Below are 22174 nucleotides of genomic sequence, written 5' to 3' on the forward strand. Positions count from 1 at the left end.
CTGTAGCTGTTCCTTGTGCTGGCTGCTTGAGATTTTACTTGTACAGTTAAAGCACTGCAATTTAGTTAATGTGCATTTGGCTGCTAATTAAATAAAATTTTCAGAGGCTCAAATTACCATCTGTAGGGGCTTTTCACACTCAAGTCTTCCAAGTGGAAGAAAAAAAAATTTGTTAAGTGAAGTTTTCATGAAATTCTGCAGTTGTGGCAGCTGAATATAAAACAGCAAGGGCTGGATTTGGGATCTTCCTAAAGTAAGAAAAAAGAATGCTGGGAGTGAGAGAATAAATTTGGTGTTTCAGTCCTCCAGGCATGTTTACAGTTGTAAGAAATGGTGGCTACTTCAGCCAAAGTAGTGGCAGGGTTACAGGCAGGTACCTGTGGCTGTGAGGATGGAACCTGTGGAGCTGGCCTGGGTTAGTTTTTAACTTCCTGCCATGGTCATGGTACTATCAGTGGTGTGCTGCAGAACAGCTCATTTCCAAGGGCCTGGCTGTGCCCCAGCTTGCTGTGAGGTGGTTCTCAGGGAGGCACTGAGGGTCGTCCCTGAGCATTAGTGCCAGGCCCTGTGTGCGCCTCTGGCCTCCTCACGTGATGCTCCAGGAATGCACTTTCCTTTGATTATTTTCCTTGACCCACATCTCTTCCAAATATGGTCTCAGCTTAAACAAGTTTGTGTTCTTAGAGCTTGGGCGTTTGCAGAATAAATTCTGGCTTCCAGCTAACTGTGGCTGGCTGTATGGGGGAGTGAAGGCAGAGAGCAGCCTAAAAATGCAAAAATAAAAGGGGCACAGCTGGACTCAAATTTGTCCCAAAATGTACATTTTGTACGATGTTTATACAATGCTAGGCAGGAAGATTTGTTTTCATAGTTCTAGCTACAGTGGAAACAATTGTTTTTAAATAAATGACCATTAGTTTGAGTGATTGCCACCCAAACATTGCTTCTCTGAGACTTTTCATCTGAAACAGATTTAAATATTTTTCTTTAGTCGAACTGAGATACAAGACTGTTAAGCTGACCAGCATAAGCAGAGGTAAATTAATTAACATCTCAGATCTAAGTTGTTCTAGTGAGCTAAGAAATTATTAATAACCTACTGTGGAGTGAGCATATGATTAAGTTATTTTATACTTTGGCCATTCTAAGTATGAAGTTCATCATCACAAACGTTTCTCAAAATAATAAATATCCCATGGCAACTTTTCTGAAATAAATGGCCAAGCAAGGAAAATGCTACACTCAGAGTTAAGATTAAGGATTTTCGTTAAAACCTAAATTTCCTCTGCTTGTGCATGTTAGCAAGGAAGTGAATTTGTAGAAATTATCAGCTCAGATAATTCTCAATTAAATAGACAGGAGGTTGTGGCAGTTCCCATACTGAATTCTCCCTGTTTGCTCAGCGTGCTCTGGAGCCTGGGACTGGCGAGAAGCTCCTGCATTGGCAGAAGAAGGAACTTGTGCTTTGAGGCCCTTCCTCTCCTTGAGAATGTGGATCCTTCTGTGAGAGAGGAGGAGAATGGCACTTTGTGGTTTGGATGTGGGAAGGGTCAACATTTCATTGCATCACTTATCTTACAGATAATTAATATAATCATTTGGTAGTGCTAATGAATCAGTGCTTTAGAGGGAGAAAAGGAGGAAGCAGATTCACAACCAGAGGAACACCTGTGCCTCAGGCCCTGGGAGCTGTGACAAAAGAAGACAGCGGTAGAACAGTTTATCAGTGTTTGATCCCAGTCGTTATTAGCACGGTTTCACACGAGGGCACTGGGCCCCCGTTGCTCTGCAGAAATCAGGAGGCTGAGCCCAGCCTGCCTTCATCACCTTCCAGATTAAAGTATTAAAAATAACAGGTATTGAACACCAAAAAGGTATTGAATTGAACCATTTTTCATTGGCATTTCCAACAGGCGTTTGAACACTAGAAAGATGAGATTTGTAAATAAACTGAATCATTTGCTAAATTAAGCTAAATAAATGCTGCTTTTCCCTGCTGCTTTCTTATATTACAAGTGAGGATTCCTGCATGCATTAGGAAGAAATGGCAAGAATGTGAATCATCATCTTGGCAGGATGTTTCACAGCCATTTTCGGCCTCAAGAGCTCCAAGTATTGTAGAAATGGAATATCTTAGTGTTGGAGTACAGCAGTCTGCTCCTCAAACAACAGCAGGAGAGGAAAATATTTTTAAAAGCAGAATTAACCATTTGTGAAAGCTGCAGGTTCTTGCTTCCTGTCATTTTTGCTTTTATTTTCTAAAACCTCATCAGAATAGTACACCATATTTTTCAGGCTCTTTTGTGTGTCAGCCATTTAAGGAACCAATATGGTCATTCAGACCCTGGTCCAAGGGTGCTAATGAAGGGCAGGAATCTTATAATCATTAACAAATGTGGATTTAAAAATGTGTTGGTTACAGCCCTCCACCAAGTGGGCAAAAGGCTAGATGGTGAAATGTGCTCAAAATTCATGTTTCTATGGGATGTTTTTGGAAACAGTTGAAGTTGCAATTCCTGCAGTTGCTGTTCCTGCTTGCAGGTCTGAAGTTGTGTTTATAAGGTGGTCCTGCTGCAATACTGAACTCTTCAGAACACGGATGAAACAGAGCAAAATATTTAACAACCAGCAGTCCCACCCTGGTGCTGTAAGACAGGGACGGTCCATGCCCGGCCCCAGCCCGTGTGAGCTACGCTGGAAATGGCAGCTGCTCCCACTGCAGAGTCAGCAGGGAGAGAACTAACGTAACACACCGTTCTAACAGCCCTGAGGCTGGACTGTTCCCTAATGGATTGCAGCCTGTGCTGTAGTGGAGGTGACGGAAGCGTTTGAGTCAAGACTGGATGTGGCACTCAGTGCCATGGTCTGTTCCACGGGGCGGCGTTGGTCATAGGTGGGGCTCGGTAACCCCAGAGGTCTTTTCCAACCTAAGCGAGCCTGTGACTCTGTGTGTACTTTTGACACAGAAGATACCACACTCCTCCATCCACACGGCAGCGATGGCAGCACCAGTAATACTTTCCGCTTCCAGCGACGTGCGCGGCCGTGCTCAGTGCCTCAGCCTTCGGGACACGTGCGCGCCCTCCCAGCCCCGCCGCTCCCGCCCGCCCCACAAAATGGCGGCGGCCGCGCGGCCCCGACCCCCGGCGGCAGGAGGGGCCTCACCGGCCCCGCCCCGCGCGCGCCCCCGCGGCGCGGCCCCGCTCGGGAGCGCGCCCCGCTCGCCCCGCCGCCCGCGCCCGCCGCAGCGCCGCTCCCTCCCCTGCGCCCGTCCCCTCCCTGCAGCCGCTCGGCGCGGTGTGGGGAGGCGGCCGCTCCACCCGCCGCCGCCGCCGCCGCCGCCCCGAGCTTCTTAGGTAGGTGCGGGCCGGGCCCGCGGGCCGCGGCCCCTGCTCCGCGCGGTGGGAGGCGGCGGGCGGGCAAGATGGAGCCGCGGCCGGCGGGGGAGGGGAGCGGAGCGGGGCTCTCCTCTCCCCCCTCCGCTCCCCTCCCCGCCGCCGAGGGCGATCCCGCGGTCTCCTCGCCCCGGGGTGCGGTGCTCGGCCCCGCGGGGCCGCGCCAGGGGAGCTGCGCCACGGCCGCCTGCCCCGCTGTCCCCGCCCGGCCGTGCCCCGGGCCGAGCGCCGGGCCCTGTCCGCGCCCCCCGCGGGACACGGCGCTCCCGGGGCCGCTCCCGCCGCCGTGTCCCCGGCTGCGGCCGGGTCGGCGGGAGCCGTGCCGCCCCTTTGTCCCCTCAGCCGGCCCTCGGCCGCTCCCGGTGCGGCTGGGCCCTCCCGCTGTCCAGCCTGCGGCCGGGAATTGTTCCTTCCCTTCACCGCCGTGCGTGGGGCTGGTGTGTGTGCAGGGCTGTTTACTTAGAGCATATTCCCGTTCGCGTGGGGCGTCTGGATGTGTGCGTACAGCCCGTGGATGTATTTCCCGACGCACCTGAGTAGCGGATGCCTTCGCTCACCTGCACATCGGGGTACCTGGAGAGCCTCAGTGTGTCCCTTCTGTGCCTCTTTGCCTTCTGACATAACGCGTGTCAGTGCTGTGTGTTCTCGTGGACAGTTATGGATAGTTTCGTGCATAGTCCTTCTGGGGTGATTAATTAGTGAATAGTTGCACCTTCGATTTGTGTGCAGTTCTCCCTGGATCAACAGTTATTTTGATCCATGTGGTTTTTATTTGTGTAAAATGAAAGGGTAGGAAGGGCACTCTTAAAATATTTCTTAAATTGTGGTTTATTTCTATTTCAGTCTTCAGATGCCACAGTTTCTCCTAGATTTTTGTCTCTGTGTGTGTGTCTGTACTTGTATCCCTCATATTTTCTATGCAGCCTTAAATAAAGCAAGTCCAGTGTGATTTTCCATTGGCCAGTGTTGAACAGATTCGACAAGTGGACTTTGTCTTTCTGCCGTCTCACACAAGGACGCTGCCGTGGCTGGGTCTGGGTGTGTGGACAGGTGTCCAGAATCTTCTGCACTGTCCTGTCACAGAGAAACACTGTGAAAATGCACATCAGGAAGGAGATGCTTGATCCATCTCTTAAGCTTGAAAGTGCTTTTGTGGTAGCAGGCTAGGGAAAGGAGAGGGTAGGTGAGAACACCCACTGAGATGAATGAGCACCTCTTCCCTCTGGAGCCATTGTTCGAGACTGCAGCCCTGGGGAGAAGAGCGGTGGGCGAGAACACCCACGGAGATGAATAACTATCTCCAGCTCCTCAAAGCCCTTGTTCTAGGCTATGGCAAGGACTGCTCCTTTTTTTTTGGGAATAGCCCCTTGAGGTGAATGGACCATTCACGAACTCTAATAATCCTTTCTTTATAAAGATCCACTTCTACCTGCTCCATCATTCATATGCGTATTTGTTTTACCTTGAAGTTTGGTAATTGCAGAACCACAGAATAATGAGGGTGCAGTTTCAGGGTGCTCTCCTCAGCCTGTCTGTCTGGCCTGATGGCTGCTCCATTCTTTGCTGCTCCATCCCCAGCTCTCGGGTTTTTCTCCAACCTCCATTCCCCGTGCTGTGTTTGGGACTTGTCATACCTGTCATCCAGATCTTTGAACTCCACGAAGACCATCTTTTTGAGATCTTGTTTTTTTTTTTAAGTAACATTACCAGGGAGTGGGGTCAGTGGCGGCCAGTGGGTAAACGTGGCGTAGGCTGACCTGGGAGTGTCTCTGTGCTAATGGCAATGTGGGTTTCTGTTACTTTCTTGCCTCCATGCCTACACATTGTTGCCTTTGCTTTCTTGTTGGATTAGTTTTCACCTGGATCAGATCCCTGGTGTTGATTTGTCCTGCTCTTGCACAATAGTTAGTGTTGGCAGGAGTGGGAATGTGGGAGAAGAGGAAAAAGCAAGATTGTCCCGTTCAGAAAAAGGGTGGATTCAGAGTGGTTTCTGTTGATTATGAAACCAAACTGTCAGTTGTGTCAGTGTGACTGGAGGTGCACAGGTAATTAAATCATTGGTGCCATCTTCCTTAATTTTTGTGAAGCTGTCTTGAGCCTTTCAGGGTGTCCTGTTCATCATCATCATCTATGATCTTAATTTTGGGGTGGGAAGAAGTCAGCTGACATCCTTGCTGATGTTAGTATCTAGTGAAACTCTGCCCTTGGATATGGCTTATTTGGTTTTTAGGGTTAGAAAGCGTAACAATTGCTTGTTTTCCTGGTTTTGCAATCATATAATGAGTGAACCCTAAAAGTTCAGTTTACTTGACACTTAGCCTAGTGGTGCTTGCCAACATCAACGCTTTGTGAGAGCAGTTGAGCTTTGTCTGTGATACAAAGCTGGTGCCTAGGCTTTGGAGAGCTTTGTTTCTCCTCGAGTGTCTGAGTCGAAAGGCTTGAACTCCCGGGGGCACAGGGACGGAGCCCAGGTTCAGCTCTCTGGTGAGGAGCAGCGGGCACAGATGCTGGTGAGGGAACGCTCCCACTCTGCCTGGCACATCTGGGCAAGGGGAATTCGAAGGGGGTGCGTGCTTCAGCTCCAAATAACTCTCCTCTTCTGTCATATAAGAAAATGACTCCGGGTCACCAGGGGAAGGACCATACTTGTAAGGTGTATTGCTTGGGGAACTCTTAATTCCTAAGAATAATTGGGAAGGAAACTGTTTCCAAAATTATGTTGATTTGCAGTCTTATGTTGTCACGTAGTAACTCTAGCAAGTCGCTGCTGTAAAGAAATTATTTCTTATATTTTGGCAGTTTTTAATATATTTTACCTGGTGTCAGACGGTGAGAAAAATCATCTTATGCACCAACTGTGGAAAGGGCTTCATAAGCACAGTGTGGGAAAGCTGGTTATCGAGCTTCACAAGTAGATAATATTTCAATTGTAGACTCAGGTGTTACACTGTATGTTGTGCCACTGATAGAATTTCATACTTAGTATTTTTAAAATATTTACATTTATGTAAATACTCCAGGTAAGACGCATCTTTATGGAAGCAAGCAGCTACAGGGTTTTAAAAACTGGGCAAAGCCCTACTTTTTCAAGAGTTAATGTGTGGAAAAGGAGCTGACAATAAAAGGGACACGTGAAAAACATTTAAATGGATAGAATCAATTCTTCTCAGTGAGCGATGAAAGGATTTCTCACACATACTGTCCTAAGAGAGAAGAACAGAACTGACATATTTCTGTTGTGGTCTTGAAAGGGAAAACATTCCTTCTGCTGTGTTGCTGTTGAACCCCGCTGCAGAGCAGAGGAGCCCTGTGACTCTCCCGGAGCCGTGGAGCTCGGCACAGAGGGTTCTTTATGAGGGATGCCGAACAGAGCCGGGGCTGTGCTCGGCTCCCGCGGGTTCGCTGCCAGCACTGACCTGCAGAGAGCTGGGCACAAACGGTGCTTGTGGGCTGCTTGTGTTGTTAAGCAGCGAGTCACATACTTTGGATGTGTTGGGTGATGATGGAAATGTGCTGCTGCAGCCTCCCACAGCCCCATCGATAGTGTGGAAACTATTGCAAGCTCGGCGGTGAAAAACTTCAGAAAAACGAGTGGGTGTTGTGTACTAACCCTCATTAAAAGCAGAATTGTCCCTGTTGGTGTGAGGAGTTTACCCTTCCTGGTATTCATCATTTGAAAAGCTGTAATATAGATGGACTTGCAGTTTAGTGCCGTTCTGCTGTGATTAGGTGTGTTTTAGCAGAAGTCAGAGGCACTTGCTGAGTCAGTCCTGGTGCTCAGCAGGCCGCAGAAGGCAGGCTGGGGTGGGTGAGAGCAGAGCAGTTGCTTGTGCTGGGGCTGATTATTCTGCTCACTGCAGATAATGGCTCTCAGGTCTAGTATTCAGTATAAAGTAACTACTGTAAATGCCTGTTTTGGGGGGCTTGTGAACTTCTCTGCTTATCAAGGGTTTCACCTTGTCTACACTGGCAGCTAAATCATGCCCATGAAGAAGGCAAGGTGTGATGTTTGAAAGCCAAAGATGGCATCACATCACAGCCCAAGAGGATGTTTAATGTCATGTGGTTTGAGCAGCTTTGATACTACAGTTTTGTGTAGTGAACAGGTCGTGAATGGGAATTTCCTGCAGGAGGAAAGCCTGGAGAGAGAGATGGACCATAACAATACCAGGAGCCTTAGCAGCTGGGAGCTAGAGCTCTGTTAAGCTGTGTTTTAGGGATACAAGGAGGGGTCATGACCATGTCCAGACATCCCCTGTAGCAAAGCTTTGTGGGTCCCAGCTGGGCTGTCCTGCTTCTTTCTAGCAGTGGTGGAACTTCTGTGCTTTGTTGCATGAGAAGCTGCCTCTCTTTTCCCAAAGCCAGCTTACCAGTGCTTCCTCCCTTCCCCAGCATTTGTATAGATATAAATTACCAGGCACTAAAAGATCTGACAGAAAATCCTCCACAGTCACTTTCCAGCAAATCTTTTTGAGGTACAACTAAATTTCCTTGTTGCAGTGCTTCATCTTAACTGTTTGTTGATACAGAGATATTCAGCCAGTCAGTTAAATCAGTTTAAAAACTGATTCAAGTAAACTGTCTCAAATATTTTACATGTCTATTTACAGGTTTAAAACGAGAAAGTTCTGTCTTGTTGGAAACTTTTTTGAGGGTTTTATTCAAGAATGATTGCACACAAAGTTGTATGTGTTTAGCTATACAATTTAGCTAGAGTGTAATTTTTAAATTGGCATAGCATTGAATTTTATACCAATTCTCTTTTATACTGTATATCTCCCTGCCAAGAAACCTGCTTCCACTCTACAGATAGACTCTCCACATTCTTTTATTCCCTACTGTAATATGAATGAAGGAAAATTATGCTGGAGATTCCATGTTTGCGTAATGAAGCTTGATTACAGATTTCCTTTTAAAAACTTTGCAAAAAAAAGTCTTAAATCAAAGAAGATACAAGAGGAACCTTGGCTACTACTTGAAGTTTGCATGGTTTGATGAAAAATGGTGCAGAGAGGGGGGGAAAACGCATTTAAAAAATCCCATTGGCAGTCTTCCACTGAGATTGGGGGTTTTGTTAAGCTTCCTCTAGAAAGAAATTTTAAACAGTTACTGATTTGTACTGTCTTTCTTCATTCATCCATTGCAGTGCTGGTGGTTGTTGCCAGATGAAGGTAAAGTGCCATCAGGCAGGACTTGTGTCTGAAGTCAGTGTTTGTCAGTGGTGTTGCAGCAGGCACAAAGCACACACATATGGTGATGAAGCTCCAGCACTTGTCAGCTACAGCAGGATATATTCACTGTCCAGGAGTATTTATGATGGTTCTCCCCCAGAAAGATGGATGGAGAAATCCCCCCAAGTGTAATGAGGAGACGCAGCAGAGAATAAGAATGTAACACAGGCGTGAGTGTGAGCCTGGTTGGTCTCATGAGAAATACCAGGGCCCCCTGCTTTTACCCAGTGCCTTCTCCCAGCTCTGGTGTGTTCCTTGGATACTGGGCAGCTCAGCTGATCCTTCTTTGTGGCACTTGAGCTTGGAGCAGTTTTTTGGGGCCAAAGCCAGTATTCCTGTGTTTAAAAGAGTACTGAGACAAGAATGCTGCTCACCCCTCCAAGTGTCTCTAGTGGATCAACAAACAGCTGAACGGCTTTTCAGAGTTGCTGGGTTTTACTCTCTCCGCAGCAAAAGGAGATTATAGAACCCTCATGTTTGCAGTTATATAGCATGAAAAATCTCAGGTATTTTTTGTGATATTGCAGGTACTTTTCTAGTGGGGTTAAAGAAAGGTAACATTTTTTTGACTGCTAATTGTAAAAAACCTTAAGCTTCCTTCTGTCTTGCTGCACAGAAAAGTCTGTCTGGTCTCTTGACCTGAGCTAATTTCCTTTGTCCTTTGCTAAGTGCAGGCTTGCAAACTATTCTTAGTTGCTTTGTTTGGATGTTAACAGCTGCAATAACAGTGGTTTCACTTTTGTTCTACTGTACCCCGTGCAATGCACCAGGATTGTAGCACTTGGATTATCTCTGCTAGAACATCTAATATTTAAACTATATTACTATCATAATTCCACTGTTTGACATTACCCATATTCATATATTTGCACAAGAGTAATGCACACTGTAATGTGCCTTTGACAAGCCAGGGTAGATTGAGTGTTCCAACAGGGAATGTATCCTTTGTAATCAGGAGAAAAGAGCACGGGGATTTACTCCAGGGTAAATAGACTGTGCTGTGTGCTTTCTCTCTGGCTGGCAGGAAGCATTCATAACTGCCAAATAAATTCAGTAATCAATGGTAGAGTTTAAATTGTGTTGCTGTAGGTGATATTCCAGAGCTATTGTAGGGAAAAGATAATAAATCTTCCAGACTTTATCTACTTGTGAAATTTAACCATGGGAAGACATTTTTTGTGTCTTAAGTGTGGCTGTAAGACATAGAAGTACTCTGAAGGGCCAGATATTTATTGGCTTAATTTTGTCTTCAGCATGGCTAAATATTACTATCTTGGACTTTGAGTATTTGCTGCTTATTTAAGTTGTAGAACCAGTATAGTTAGATGGAAGATGTAATTGCTTTATTTCCCAGGCTTATTGGCAGTGCCAGCAATATCAACATGTCTCAGTGCTGGCACCGCTGGCAGTTTGTACGTGCTCTCCTAAGTAGGGCAGCAGTGGCATTTCTGCAATCCAGCATCTTGCACTTGGTTACAAATTCATTTCATCCCTCTGCTTTCCCAACTACAGCACCATTGTGTTGCCAAATGCCGTGTGTGTTTCTTTCTTTGACATTAATTGTGATATGAAATAAGAAAACTGATTAGCACTTTATTCTTTTGCTGCAGTTAAGCAAACCAAAAAATCTTTAGGATCCTGTATCTACTATGCCAAGAGAGTTATAATGTATCTTTCTTTAATATGTGACAGCTGAGTCACATATTAATCTTAGAGCTAGAACAACTAAAATCTTGATGAGATTTGGTTAGAAAGGTTTTGGAATCGTAGATGAGCAAATATTGTAGGTCTTGGTTGCTGAAATGCTGTTGTTCAGTTTTTTAAACTTACTCCTTCCCTAATTATACCTATGTGAATAATACGTGGTTTAAACTGTCCTTTTTAAATATGTGTAAAGGTTAGTGTGCAGAACCTCAAGTGAAGGCTTAATAAAACTGATTTTAAAAGTAATTTACTGACATCAATACTGTTTACTAAAAATAGACAAAGTAGTTTGGACTAATTTTATGAAACAGAGGTAGCTTTTGAAAGCTTCTCTTTTGTGGAACGCTGCAGCGTTATGATGCATTGATACACATTTCCCCCTCCTGTTTTTGGTAGAAAATGATGCACCCTGTTGCCAGCAGTAATCCAGCGTTCTGTGGGACCGGCAAGAGCTCTTGCCTGAACGAAGACAATGTGAGGGCTGCGGATCAGTTTGACCTCTACGCCACACAGCAGAGCAAGTACAGCCACGCCGTCAGCCACAAACCCATTGCCTGCCAGAGACAAGATGCCTTGAGCGACCCCCACTTGCAGACCACAAGTGGCAGGAATATAGAGACAAAAGATGAACTAAAGAAAAAGAAAAACCTCAACCGCTCCGGGAAGCGCGGGAGGCCGTCAGGGACCACGAAATCAGCAGGGTACCGCACCAGCACGGGCCGACCCCTGGGCACCACCAAAGCAGCTGGATTTAAGACAAGTCCAGGCAGACCCTTGGGTACAACTAAAGCAGCGGGATACAAAGTCAGCCCAGGCAGACCTCCAGGTAGCATTAAAGCTCTATCACGGCTTGCAAATCTGAATTATACTTGTGGCAGTGCAGCTTTTCCTTACCCTATGGTGCATAACAGAGGAGTCCATGCTGCTGGTGAAACTAGCAGCAAAATGAAACAGCCTAACGAATGAAGGGAGGGGATGAGTAACTCCTTACTAATCTGCTTTATGCTGATTTTGGGCATGTTTCTTGAGTTTTCTTGTAATGTTTGCTTAAGTCTGAGCTTCTAGATTTTATTCCAATAATGCCATAACCTAGGGGTGCAATTAATAACTTCTACAGAATGTTGAGAGGGCTTTGGTTTAAAGAGGCTTCTGTTGGTTTTAAATCATCATCTATAAGGAAGTCTAAAATGATACATTATGCCTTGGTGTCGATACTTAAGTAATGTCCATGTCCCTCGTTTTAAGTTCAATTTCTCATAAATCTAGATGTTGGCTATGCATTAAATAATTGAAATAAGGAGGACAGAAATTAGCTGGCTGATGGTTCATGATGTGGCCTGTCCCATAATAAGCAATTTAGGCAGTTAAGTTCTCACTTGGTAAGAAAAATGGATAAACAAAGTTGCAAGCCACATTTTCCACTCCTGCAGGATCTTCTACAGACCTCAGATAGACTTAAAAAAGACTTAAAAACTTAAACAAAAAAACCCCACCAAAACAAAACCCAACCTTTTTTTCTAAAGTGATTTCCAGTGGCTTTTATTTCTGGAGTTGTAGCATTAAGTGAATTTCAACCAATGCTCCAAAAATATTTTGGAAGATATTAAAGAAACCTGAGCCTTTGTACAGTGCGTTACAGCTTCACAGCGCCTTACAAAGACAAGTTACTTTGCCTTTAGGTGAGAGCTGTTCTTCTAGTTACACTCTTACAGGGTTCTGCTGGGTAATTTTGAAATGCCTAATAGTACGTATACCAAACCACAAATAATTCTTTGCAATTTGAAATGTTTTATAAGAAATTAAGTACTGTTCATTCTAGTTAGGCACTTGATTAATATTAAACAGTATGTTCTTAAATCTGTAAATAGCTATGCTGGCTTTTGCCTTTCAAACCTGTGCTTAGATGGCGACAGTTTAATAGCTTTTAAAGTAATAACTTACAATGTTTACAAATTAAACTTTTTAAAATAGACACTGTTGCCAAATTTTTAGACTCAGTTTTGCCAGATATTCCTGGAAATAGTTATTTCATTGTTAGACATTTATACTATATTTAAGTTATGGAAGCTTATATATCTACCAAAGGACACCATTTTCATGATTTATAAAAGCAAACTGTATAGCTGATGCAAACAGGATGCAGTTTACTGCACTGCTAGAGCCCAGATATAGAGTAATTCATCTATGCATGCAAGCTGGAAAAAAATGTTGTTGGTTAACTATAAATACCTTTCTTGACTCAAACTGAAACCTCCTCTCCTCCCAAAAGAAATGTTCCATTTTTCAACTGGGTGTGTGTAATTTTTTTTTTTAAGTGTGGGAGAATGTGTGAGTGTGAGTGTGTAAAATACTTTTATCCAGACTTAAAAAGAAAAAAAAAAATCAGTCCTCAGTGTTGCATATTTTTTGTTCTAAAATAATTTTACTGAAACTAAAACATTTTTTTTTTTTTTTTAATCTGGAAGAAAGTTTACAGTTAAGTCATTTAACATATAAAATGACTTCACAATAAATTTGTAGATTGAAATACCTGGGGAGGGGGAATATGTAGAATTTGCAGATTTGGGGGAGAATAAAATTTGGGTTAATTGAGCCTGTACTGAATGGGTAATGATGATGGTCATTTTTGTTAACATAAATGCTATTCTGGCCTGCTGTCATTTTGACTAGACCTCTTGATTTCAGTGATGACAACTTAAGAAACAGATGTCATGTTTCATACCTTTTTTATCAGGAAAAAAGCAGCAAGCCTTCAGGTGTTCCAGTGATGCCTAACACATATTGAGCTGGACTTTTGCTGTACTTTACAATAGGTGTGTTGAATTGTTTTGGGGGAACTGTGTATGCACTGGCAACTAAGACAATGAACCTCAAGTTATACTGGATGGCTCCTTAGTCGATAGATGAACTGATGGCAGCTAAATTGCTACTAAGGAATAGTTTCTTCATGCTGAAGCTCTGAAATCCAGTTGTATGTTCTGTTCCTCAACAAACTGGCAAGTCTGAAATTTAGCAGTCTCTCTCAGAAGATACAACTTCTGACACATGCAAAATGCTAACGTGAGCTCATTCACCCTCAGGATCCATGTTGTATCGGCTGTTTTTAATCAGATAGTTTTTCAACAAAAGACTGCTTTAAGTTCTTTCCTGAACTCAGCTGGGCAAGCAGTCCTCTTCAGCTGAATGTATCACTGCAGGAGTGTCACACCTCGCTGGCAAGGAACGTGTTGCATGTCACCACTGTACCTTGGAGAAACTCCACTCCTTACCTCCTCTTGTTGATCCTGTTTGCTCCTGTCCGTTCCTCACTTGTGCATCCACTCAATGGTGCTGTGCTGTGTCAGGAGATAATGCAGATGTATTGCTGTTCTGCTAGTATAATTTGTATTCAAGTATGCTGATGAAATAATGAAATCACCTAAGCAATTTCTGTTCATTACAGTGTTTATTAATTATATCAGGTGAAATATAATCCCAGTAAAAACTAATTAATGTTGTCAGTTGTGAAGTGATGAGCATCAAATAGAAAAGTGTTCAGAGAGCCCGCAGTGTGCTGCTTGGCACTCTGGATTTAGGAAGGAGACCAGAAGTGCACTGCTGGCATTTCCTAATTCTGCTTTATTTTATATCTGACTAGAGTTTACTGGTGCCGTGCAGTGAGGGGGGAAAAAAAAAAAAAAGAGTGACTAGAAATGGAATTTTCACATACTTCTGTTCTTCCTATGTATACTCTGCAGAATACATTGTGCTTTTTCCAACACTTTTCTTTCCATGAGAAACACTGAAACAGCATGTTAATGCCTAAACTTTATTAGTACCAATGGGAAAACTGGCATTTTCCCCCCATAGTATGAAAACATTACTTGTAAGGTAAATTGCTTATTTTATATTATATATCATAATTCAGCTATTCATAAGCTAGGATCACTGTTGTGTGTTAACACTGTTCAGAAGACCGACATGTCAAGTTTAGGTTTTAATAATTTCTTTTAATTATCAAGTTTCTAATGTCTTATTTATACATAAATGAAATGTATTAGCTTGCTATTATTCCTTAATGATGCTATAAAGTTCACTGTTTAAGATACATATAGTAACTACTATTCATTTTCTGATTAAATTTACTTAAACTTTAAAACCAAATAATTTTGCTACTATAAAGTCTTGCACTGGACAGATTCAAGATGCTAGCACCATATTTTGGCAGAAAAGAATCAGATACCATCAGAAGCAGCTGACTTTGATATCAAAGATGGTATTTTTAAAATCAGCACTTAGCGTTGTCATTAAAGCAACGTTCTTTATATCTTGGATTTAGTTTAAAGTAATCAAATTAACAAGAGCCATTAAAGATCTCTCTTCTGAATGAATATATTTTCATTTTGTCTGAAGGATCTTAATGTTCAGTCAGGACAAAACCAAGCCTTGTCAATGATGTATCTGTGAAGAGAATTACCTGGAACTACAAAACACCGAGTAATTCAGATGAGAATTTAACTCCCTCCCCCATTTTGAAAAGCTTTAAAAGGCAGAGCAATGTGAAGTCATTTGTGGAATGGTTTCATTAGCTGTGACTCTGCTGGTCTTTGTTACATGTAGTATAATATTTCATGCTACCCTTAGAGTTGACAGTTAAAACAGCTGATAACAATCATAAATACTTGGAACTGCAAACTTCATTTCTGATTACAAAAAGTTTATTCTTCTCTATTTTAATGCATATATTTTACCACTGCTAAATATATTTATGACTTTAGTAGAGACTAGACCTTTTTCCTTGTGGCTTTTTTTCGAAATAGAAGAATCTGGATTCTGAAATTTGAACCACTTTCTGTTCCTTCAATCTTTCATCATTTGCTTTTCCACAGGTTTACTTTGGGGGTAACAGTAGTCTGTTAAATAACTAGTATCAGCACCCTGTCCTCTGCTGTAAAAAGCCTGATTAGATACTGTGTATGGTTTTATGTCCATGAACTTGAGCTACTCGTGTGCAATTATGTGTATGGGAATGGAGTAGTGTTCATGATCTGTATTTACATCATCATATGGATGTATATTTATTAATAAAGTTAATACTTTAAAACCTAACCATTTTTCCCTGGTGTTTTCTTTTAGTGTCTTTTAAATTCTGGCTGAAGATGCCAGTTGACAGCATTACCTGCTTGTTACAGGCATGTTACACATTATTTGCATTAAAGCAAAAGGACTCCATGAGTTGCAAGGTGTCACAAGACAGAGGAATGTTGCTTATTTTTTTTGAATTGAAAACAGTGTGACAGTAACCTAATTGTTCTTGTCCTTTCACTCAAATAGGAGAAAAGGAGAGGAAAGGAGCTATAAACCCCTGTATGGATAAATAGTCAACTGCTAACTTTTTCCTCTGTTGCACATGGAAATCAATTTGAAAGTACTCATAAATAAGGTGTTTGTGGAATGGTGGTCATAATTCATTATTCTGTGATGAATAAGATGTATTTATTCCTGTATTCCAGGAATATTCCAATTTATCTGTGTTGGTAAATGTATTCGGCCACTCAACACTAATTTTTTTTCTCTTTACTGAAGTTTTTCAATAATTTTGGGGAGAACAGGCCGTCCTACCCACCAGAAGCTGCAGTCCAGACTCCCAGCCCTGCACCCTCTGCTTGCTCTCCAGCACCGTTTGATTTCTTTTCCATGAACTTTCAAAGGCCTTGAATACATCTGGGGTTGGAACATTCCAAATGTCAATTGCCGTTATTTTACAGACTTTGATTTTACCTGAAAAGGACATTTGATGCATTGGTTGGTTGGTTGGTTTCTTGGGGGTTTTTTTGATTGGCCATTCTGATAGTTCTAAATATTTGGCTTTCAAGATGACTGGGTATGTTCAGAACAGAGTCTGCTATGTACTGCTCTAAAAATCTCAGTTCCTGGACATGACTGCAGGAGCAACATGCATTATTTTATTTGTTGTGAGGAAACCTTAAGTATTAGATATTGTATCAGTCACAAATTGTATCAAACAAGAAGAATACAGCCTTTTCAGGTGTGTTGGAAGTTCCTTGACTGCTTGCATGGCTGCTGTGTTCTCTGCCATGGAATGAATGGAAGGATGGAAGCTGCAGGGAGTCTGTTCCTCAGTGCACAGCTGGTTGTGAGGCCAGCTGTGGTTTCTGATGACAGGACCAGTTCAGGATTTATTCCTGCTGGCAGGCCAGCGCTGCTGGGGTATCACCTACACAAGCTGCACATCTTCAAGGAGTCTTTAAAAATGGTTCTGTCTTTTCATACCCTCAGTTGTGTATGGTGAGGCACCAGGGCTTGTCTGGGGGCTGGACTGGCACTTCTGTGCTTCTGCACCTCCTTGGTGTGAGCTCTTTAAGCAGCACAAAGAGTACCATGTGAATTAGTCATGCCATACCTGTTAAACATGGATTACTTACAGTCACCTTAAAAATCTTACCATTTTGATTTGTGTTCTGGCAGGAAGGATATTATGTTAGGATTAAAACAGTAAGAAACTGTTTTCAAGTTGAAAATGCTGTTTTGACTCAAACATAAGGACAAGGGGGAATGGGGCAGCTTGTTCTTTACTAGTCTGCACCAGTTCCCTCTGTGCTTTTGCTTTCAGGCTTGCTCTGTATCATCTGATCTAATTAAATGTTTTCCCTCTTTGTGCAAACCTCATGTTTTCTATTTTTAGACTATTATGTCCTCATTATTAGCGCTTATGCAAATTGGACTTAGAAAGAAAAAGCTTGAAGTGAGAAAGCGTGTGCTGTAAGGAATGACACAGTTGAAGAAGTACACCTGAGTAAAAACAAAGCAAAAAATCCCATTTCTGTAATAAATTACCCCCATCTTCATTTATACACGTGTACTCGAGTTTTCCTCCCCTTTTCCAGTGCACATGGTTCATGCTCCCCTAGGTCACAACTATCAGTTTTTGACAGATGCAGAGTTTTGGCAGAATCTCATTGTGCATTGCTGGCGGTTTTAAGGACGTGTGTTAAAAAAGATATCAGCACTTGAAGTACCGTGTTCGTTTTCAAAATGCCCCAGATAGTCTTGAGGCTTCACCATTAGACTGAAATAAAATAAAAACCAATTCTGCAACAGGAAAAATACAATTTTCTAAAAAGGAATATGGGAGTATTTATCTTGCCTTTCTGCTTGGGAGCTTTGGTTGATAAGCTCCTGGACACGAACTCTTCTTTTTACTTTTAAAAGCACGCCTTTAGTTCGCCGCGTTTTAGCCTTACTCCGGCCTGCTGCAGCTTAAGGCAGAGTTTGTGTGCAAACAACTCCCGAACAGGACCGTGCTTCCCTAGCGAGGCTGGGAGGAGGCAAATCCTCCGCCAGGCAGCTGCGGCCGTGAGGAGGTGCTGGGGCCGCAACACCGGCCGGTGAACAGGCTTTGGGATGAGTTTCGGGGTGCGTTATTTGCCCTCTGTCCCTGCTCAGTCACAGCAGCCTGCCGAAGCCACGGGATGGCCTCGCTCCACGAATCTCCAACCAGAAGTAATTTAATTGAACGGTGAAATGCCTCCAGCAGCATCAGCAGCCCCAGACCCGGCCCGGGCGGCGGCTCCGGTCACAGCGCCCGGGCTCAGCCCCGCAAGGCGGGGTCACAGAACCATCGCAGGGGTTGCGTTGGAAGGGACCTTAAAGAACGTCTTGTTCCACACCGCTGCCATGGGCAGGGACACCTCGCACTATCCCAGGTTGCTCCAAGCCCCGTCCAAACGGGCCTTGGACACTCCCAAGGATGGGGCAGCTTCTCTGGTCAACCTGTGCCAGGACCTCACCATTCCCACAGTAATTTTCTTCTTAAAACAATTTCAGTAAATTTTTTTTTTCCTAATATCTAAACCGTTTTCCCTTGTCCTGTGACAACATGCGCTTGTAAATAGCCCTGTCCCATCCCTGCTGTAAATTCCCTTCAGGTACCGGGAGGCCGTAACTAGCCCACCCGAAGCCTTCTGTTCTCCAGGCTGAACGCTCCCAATTCGCGGTTCAGCGGGGCCGCGAGAGAACGCGGTTAAACCCGCCCGCTTTGCACCTAACACGAGCAGAGCCGCGTCCCACCCCGCCCCGAGGGCTCTTCCCACGGAAATACGAAGGCAGCGGAACTGGAAGTGTCCCGGGGATCCGGCGGAAGCGCTCGTTGTCCGGGGAGACGCGGCGGCGCTGCCGGGGCCGGGGGTGAGGATGCGGCGGCTGCTGCTGGCGCTGACCTGGCTCGGCGCGACCCTTCCCGCAGGTGCGGCCGCGGGGCTCGGGGGGCGCGGCGGGGGCGCGGGCGGGGCGCGGCGCCGACTCCTCCCTCCGTCCCTCTCTGTGCCCGCAGGGGCGGCGGCGGAGCGGAGCGCGGGCGGCCCCGAGCCGGTGCGGTACCGCACGGCCGAGATGGCGGACGCGATGCTGGGCAGCGGCGCCCTGCCCGAGCAGCCCGTGCTGCTGTCGGCGGTGCCGGCCGAGGCCAGCGGCGGCGCGGCGGGGGCCTGCGATGGGGCGGCGGCGGGCGATGCGTGCGGGCCGGCGGGGAGCGGCCCCGCGGCCGCCCGGGCCCGGGAGCAGCCCGTGCTGGAGCCCGTGCTGCCCGCGCCCGCTGAGGAGCAGAACGGCACCGACGGCGCCAGGGCTCCCAAGGTGAACTGCGAGGAGAGGAACACGACGGGCGTCGACCGCTTCACGCTGCAGATCCTGAACGTGTCGCAGGTACGCGGGTGGCCCGCTCACTGCCCGGTGTTGGTGTGAACGCCTGAGGGTGGTGGAAGATGCCCCGTCAGCCTGTTGCTTTCAGTGCTTGACTTGTCAATTTCCTTGTGTGACGTCCTCAGTCCTACCCAAGAAAATACATGACTGGGCAAGGAGGCTTTTTGGGCCATTCTGAGCAGGAAAAAAAAATGGAGTTATGGCTTGCTTCATGTGCCTGTGTGTGTTATCTCTGTGCCCGCAGGGTAGTGCAGCTTTCCTGCTCTGTGGGCTGGGGTTTCGCTTGGAAATCGTTAATGGCAGTTAGTGCCAGCTCATTTCTTGTAACAGTTATGTGTATGTGTATTTTTTAAGTAATAAACTTTTTAAACAACCTTTAAAAAAGGTTATATGCAATTCTCCGCCTGTTTTAAAAGGTGCAGCTGCTTGATCAGTATTGCCAAGTATCTAATCGATTGCTGAATGCTGCATCCCTACACAGAATTTAACTCTGTTAAATATGTAATTATCCGTGTTTGTTCCTGTGCTTTCTCCAAGGACCTGATGGAGTTCCTGAACCCAAACAGCAGTGACTGTACGTTGGTCCTGTTCTACACACCGTGGTGCCGCTTTTCTGCCAGCTTGGCACCTCATTTTAACTCTTTGCCCCGAGCATTCCCAACTCTTCGCTTCCTGGCACTGGATGCATCCCAGCACAGCAGGTAACTCACACTCCCTATGCTGTAGCTGCAGTTTATTTCTGTTAGCTGTGAGTTTTAAAAAGAGGGGCGACTTTTTTTTCCACATAAGGTCACAATTTTATTTAGTGAAACTGACAATTTCGGTACTATAACTTTATTCCTTTATTTCTTCCTCCAGAAGATTTAATTTATTTCATGCTTTGTTTTTCCTTTATGTAGTTTATCAACTAGATTTGGAACTGTGGCTGTACCAAATATCCTCCTTTTCCAAGGTGCAAAACCAATGGCTAGATTTAATCATACAGACAGAACGCTGGAAACCCTGAAAGACTTCATCTTTAACCAGACAGGTGTGTAAAACAGCCCTGGTTTGTCAGTGGGCTGGCCTTAAGATCCAAATTGGGCTTTCCTGTCCCTGTGTGTTTGTGTGTTTTAAAATGAATGTCATAAAGACCCTGAGAGGACCCAGCAGAGGTTCACTTAATCAATTGTTGCTGTGAGCTGGATTTCAGCCGGTGCTGAGAGCAGAAACTCAGCTCCTTGGGCTGCTGTCACAGAGCAGGGGGAACAGTGGGGCTTAGCTAGGAGGCTGCCAGAAGGATGGAGCCCATCTTCCTGCCCAAAGATTTAATTGAGAGTGAAATACACTAAACTCTCTTTGCCACCCACATAGCTCTCTTCTAATCCACACTGAAGTGCTGTGTGGATCTGCATTTCCAGAAATGCACAAAAATGAGATTCCTGAAAAAACACTCTAACTTAAATTTCCATGCACTGAAAAACCCCCACAATTTATCCAAGACTGTACTGTGGGAGGACAGAACAAGCCTTCTCCTGTTAAGCAAATACACATAAAAATCACTAAGTTTTTAGGTAAGTAAATCATATTGTGGGTATATGTTTATGTACAAGGGCCATCTCACCAAAACTTTAAGTCTGTCTGTGTTTGAGCCTTATCCGGAGAGCAGGAGCAAGAGACAGAACCAGCTTCCGTGTATTTACCCATTATGATGTTGACCAAGTGCTTTGTTTTTTAGGGATAGAAGCTCAAGGCAACGTGGCTGTGACAGAGGAGGACTGGGAAGGGCCCCTGCCCAGCGTTCTCACGAAGGGCATAGACTGGCTGCTCCTGTTCTCTGTGCTCTTCCTGGCTGGATTTGTCATGTACGCCACCGTCCGCACCGAGAGCATCCGCTGGCTCATCCCAGGGCAAGAGCATGAACATCAGGAATGACATCAGGAATAACCCCAGGTGTTCAAACAGGGACAAAATTTTCCACTTATTGGTGAAGTGGGGATTTCTACGGACTAGAAGTACCTAAGAATGAACTGTTGAATTTGTTGGTTGTAATTTATAATAATGACTAAAAATTGGCTTTATTTGTCAGCTACTGAATCTGTAGCGAGCACATTTGTGGTGATTACAGTGGTAAGTGAACAAGTACGAAAAAAACATGAACTAAAGTATTTATTAAGTTGCTCTGACCGACTTATTTTTAATGGACTTCGATGTAATTAGTGGCGCAGTTCTAATTTGTAGATCAAGGAAGATTTTTACAGCACATTGGTCTGTGCGTGGCACTGCAAGGAAAACACTGGTGAGGGGAGGTGTTGGTACATTAGTTTGACTGTCCATAAAATGAACTACAAAGATGTTTTAAATTATTTTTCACTCCCATGGAGGTGACTGTTGCCACCTCTGGCACTGGGGTTCAGTGCTGGTTTTCTCATTCATTTCGCTCTGAGTTTTGATTTAGTAGCAGTTCTTCATGAGATTTAGAGTCACTTCCCAAGCTCACCTCACTATTTCTGCATGTGTATACAGCTCATTTACCACATCACTGTTGGATGAAATTGTATTATTTTTCGTTTTTTAAAAAATAGATCAGGTTTTTAGTGTAACCTTTTGCTTTCTTTCAGAAGTAAAAACATGCAATTTCTGAACTACAGCTCACCTGCCTAAATTAGGAAAACAAGTCTTGATGTTTATTTAAATTTCTAATACCATGTTTGCTAGTTCCGCACTCTCCACTTGAGGCTACATAAAGAATTTATGTTTTTTTTAAGTTATGATCAGTATGGAGGGCTTTGGATAAGGTATGGACTGTATGTTGTGTGGGGTTTGGATTATGTGATTGCACAGCACTTGTCATGGTGGAGGCTTGCCGGAGTACCCTGATGGGGTGCTTTAGAGAGCAAATTAAACTAAGATAAAACAAAGACAGTCTTAAGACTTATTGTTTAATAGCACATACCCCTGCAATGTAATTCTTCACATGTTTCTCTGCTACCTCTGGTTTTTTCCTCTGGAAAGCAAAGGTTGTATATATCTGTGTCCAAAAAGGAAACCTCACTGGTAAAATTTTGGTGTGACTGAAGATAAAGCTAGGATGGATGTTATTAATAAAGACCGTGAACAATAAATTGGAGCATTCTTGCCTCTGCCGTCTGGTTCGTTTGAGGG

General features: G+C 44.4%; 2 protein-coding genes across 3 annotated transcripts; both read left to right on the forward strand.

Moving 5' to 3' along the window:
- Positions 1-3219: 3219 nt before the first annotated feature.
- CUNH5orf24 (chromosome unknown C5orf24 homolog) lies at positions 3220-15418 on the forward strand. Of its 2 annotated transcripts, XM_066197070.1 has the most exons (3): positions 3226-3356; positions 10727-11156; positions 13065-15418. In XM_066197070.1, the coding sequence occupies exons 2-3, from the start codon at positions 10730-10732 to the stop codon at positions 13103-13105; spliced, it is 468 nt and encodes a 155-aa protein (XP_066053167.1). In that variant the 5' UTR covers positions 3226-3356; positions 10727-10729; the 3' UTR covers positions 13106-15418. The 2 variants fall into 2 exon arrangements, with proteins under 2 accessions (XP_066053166.1, XP_066053167.1); XM_066197069.1 differs by having other exon boundaries at positions 3220-3356; positions 10727-15418.
- Positions 15419-18523: 3105 nt separating this feature from the next.
- On the forward strand, positions 18524-22150 carry TXNDC15 (thioredoxin domain containing 15). Its single transcript, XM_066197303.1, has 5 exons — positions 18524-18575; positions 18663-19033; positions 19568-19731; positions 19930-20060; positions 20748-22150. Exons 1-5 carry the CDS (start codon positions 18524-18526, stop codon positions 20942-20944), a joined length of 915 nt encoding a protein of 304 aa, XP_066053400.1. The 3' UTR covers positions 20945-22150.
- Positions 22151-22174: the final 24 nt, after the last annotated feature.

The sequence above is a fragment of the Chamaea fasciata genome, unplaced genomic scaffold (genome assembly GCF_029207755.1).
Source record: "Chamaea fasciata isolate MVZ Bird 193981 ecotype frontalis unplaced genomic scaffold, bChaFas1.0.hap1 SCAF_15, whole genome shotgun sequence".
Classification (NCBI taxonomy): Eukaryota; Metazoa; Chordata; class Aves; order Passeriformes; family Sylviidae; genus Chamaea; species Chamaea fasciata.

Excerpts from the sequence above, each read along its gene's own strand:
- CUNH5orf24 (XM_066197069.1), top strand. The coding sequence starts at position 10,730 with ATGATGCACCCTGTTGCCAGCAGTAATCCAGCGTTCTGTGGGACCGGC.
- TXNDC15 (XM_066197303.1), top strand. The coding sequence starts at position 18,524 with ATGCGGCGGCTGCTGCTGGCGCTGACCTGGCTCGGCGCGACCCTTCCC. Across the intron at positions 18,576-18,662 it reads CGGCGCGACCCTTCCCGCAG|GGGCGGCGGCGGAGCGGAGC; the intron begins GTGCGGCCGCGG and ends CTGTGCCCGCAG. Across the intron at positions 19,732-19,929 it reads GATGCATCCCAGCACAGCAG|TTTATCAACTAGATTTGGAA; the intron begins GTAACTCACACT and ends TCCTTTATGTAG.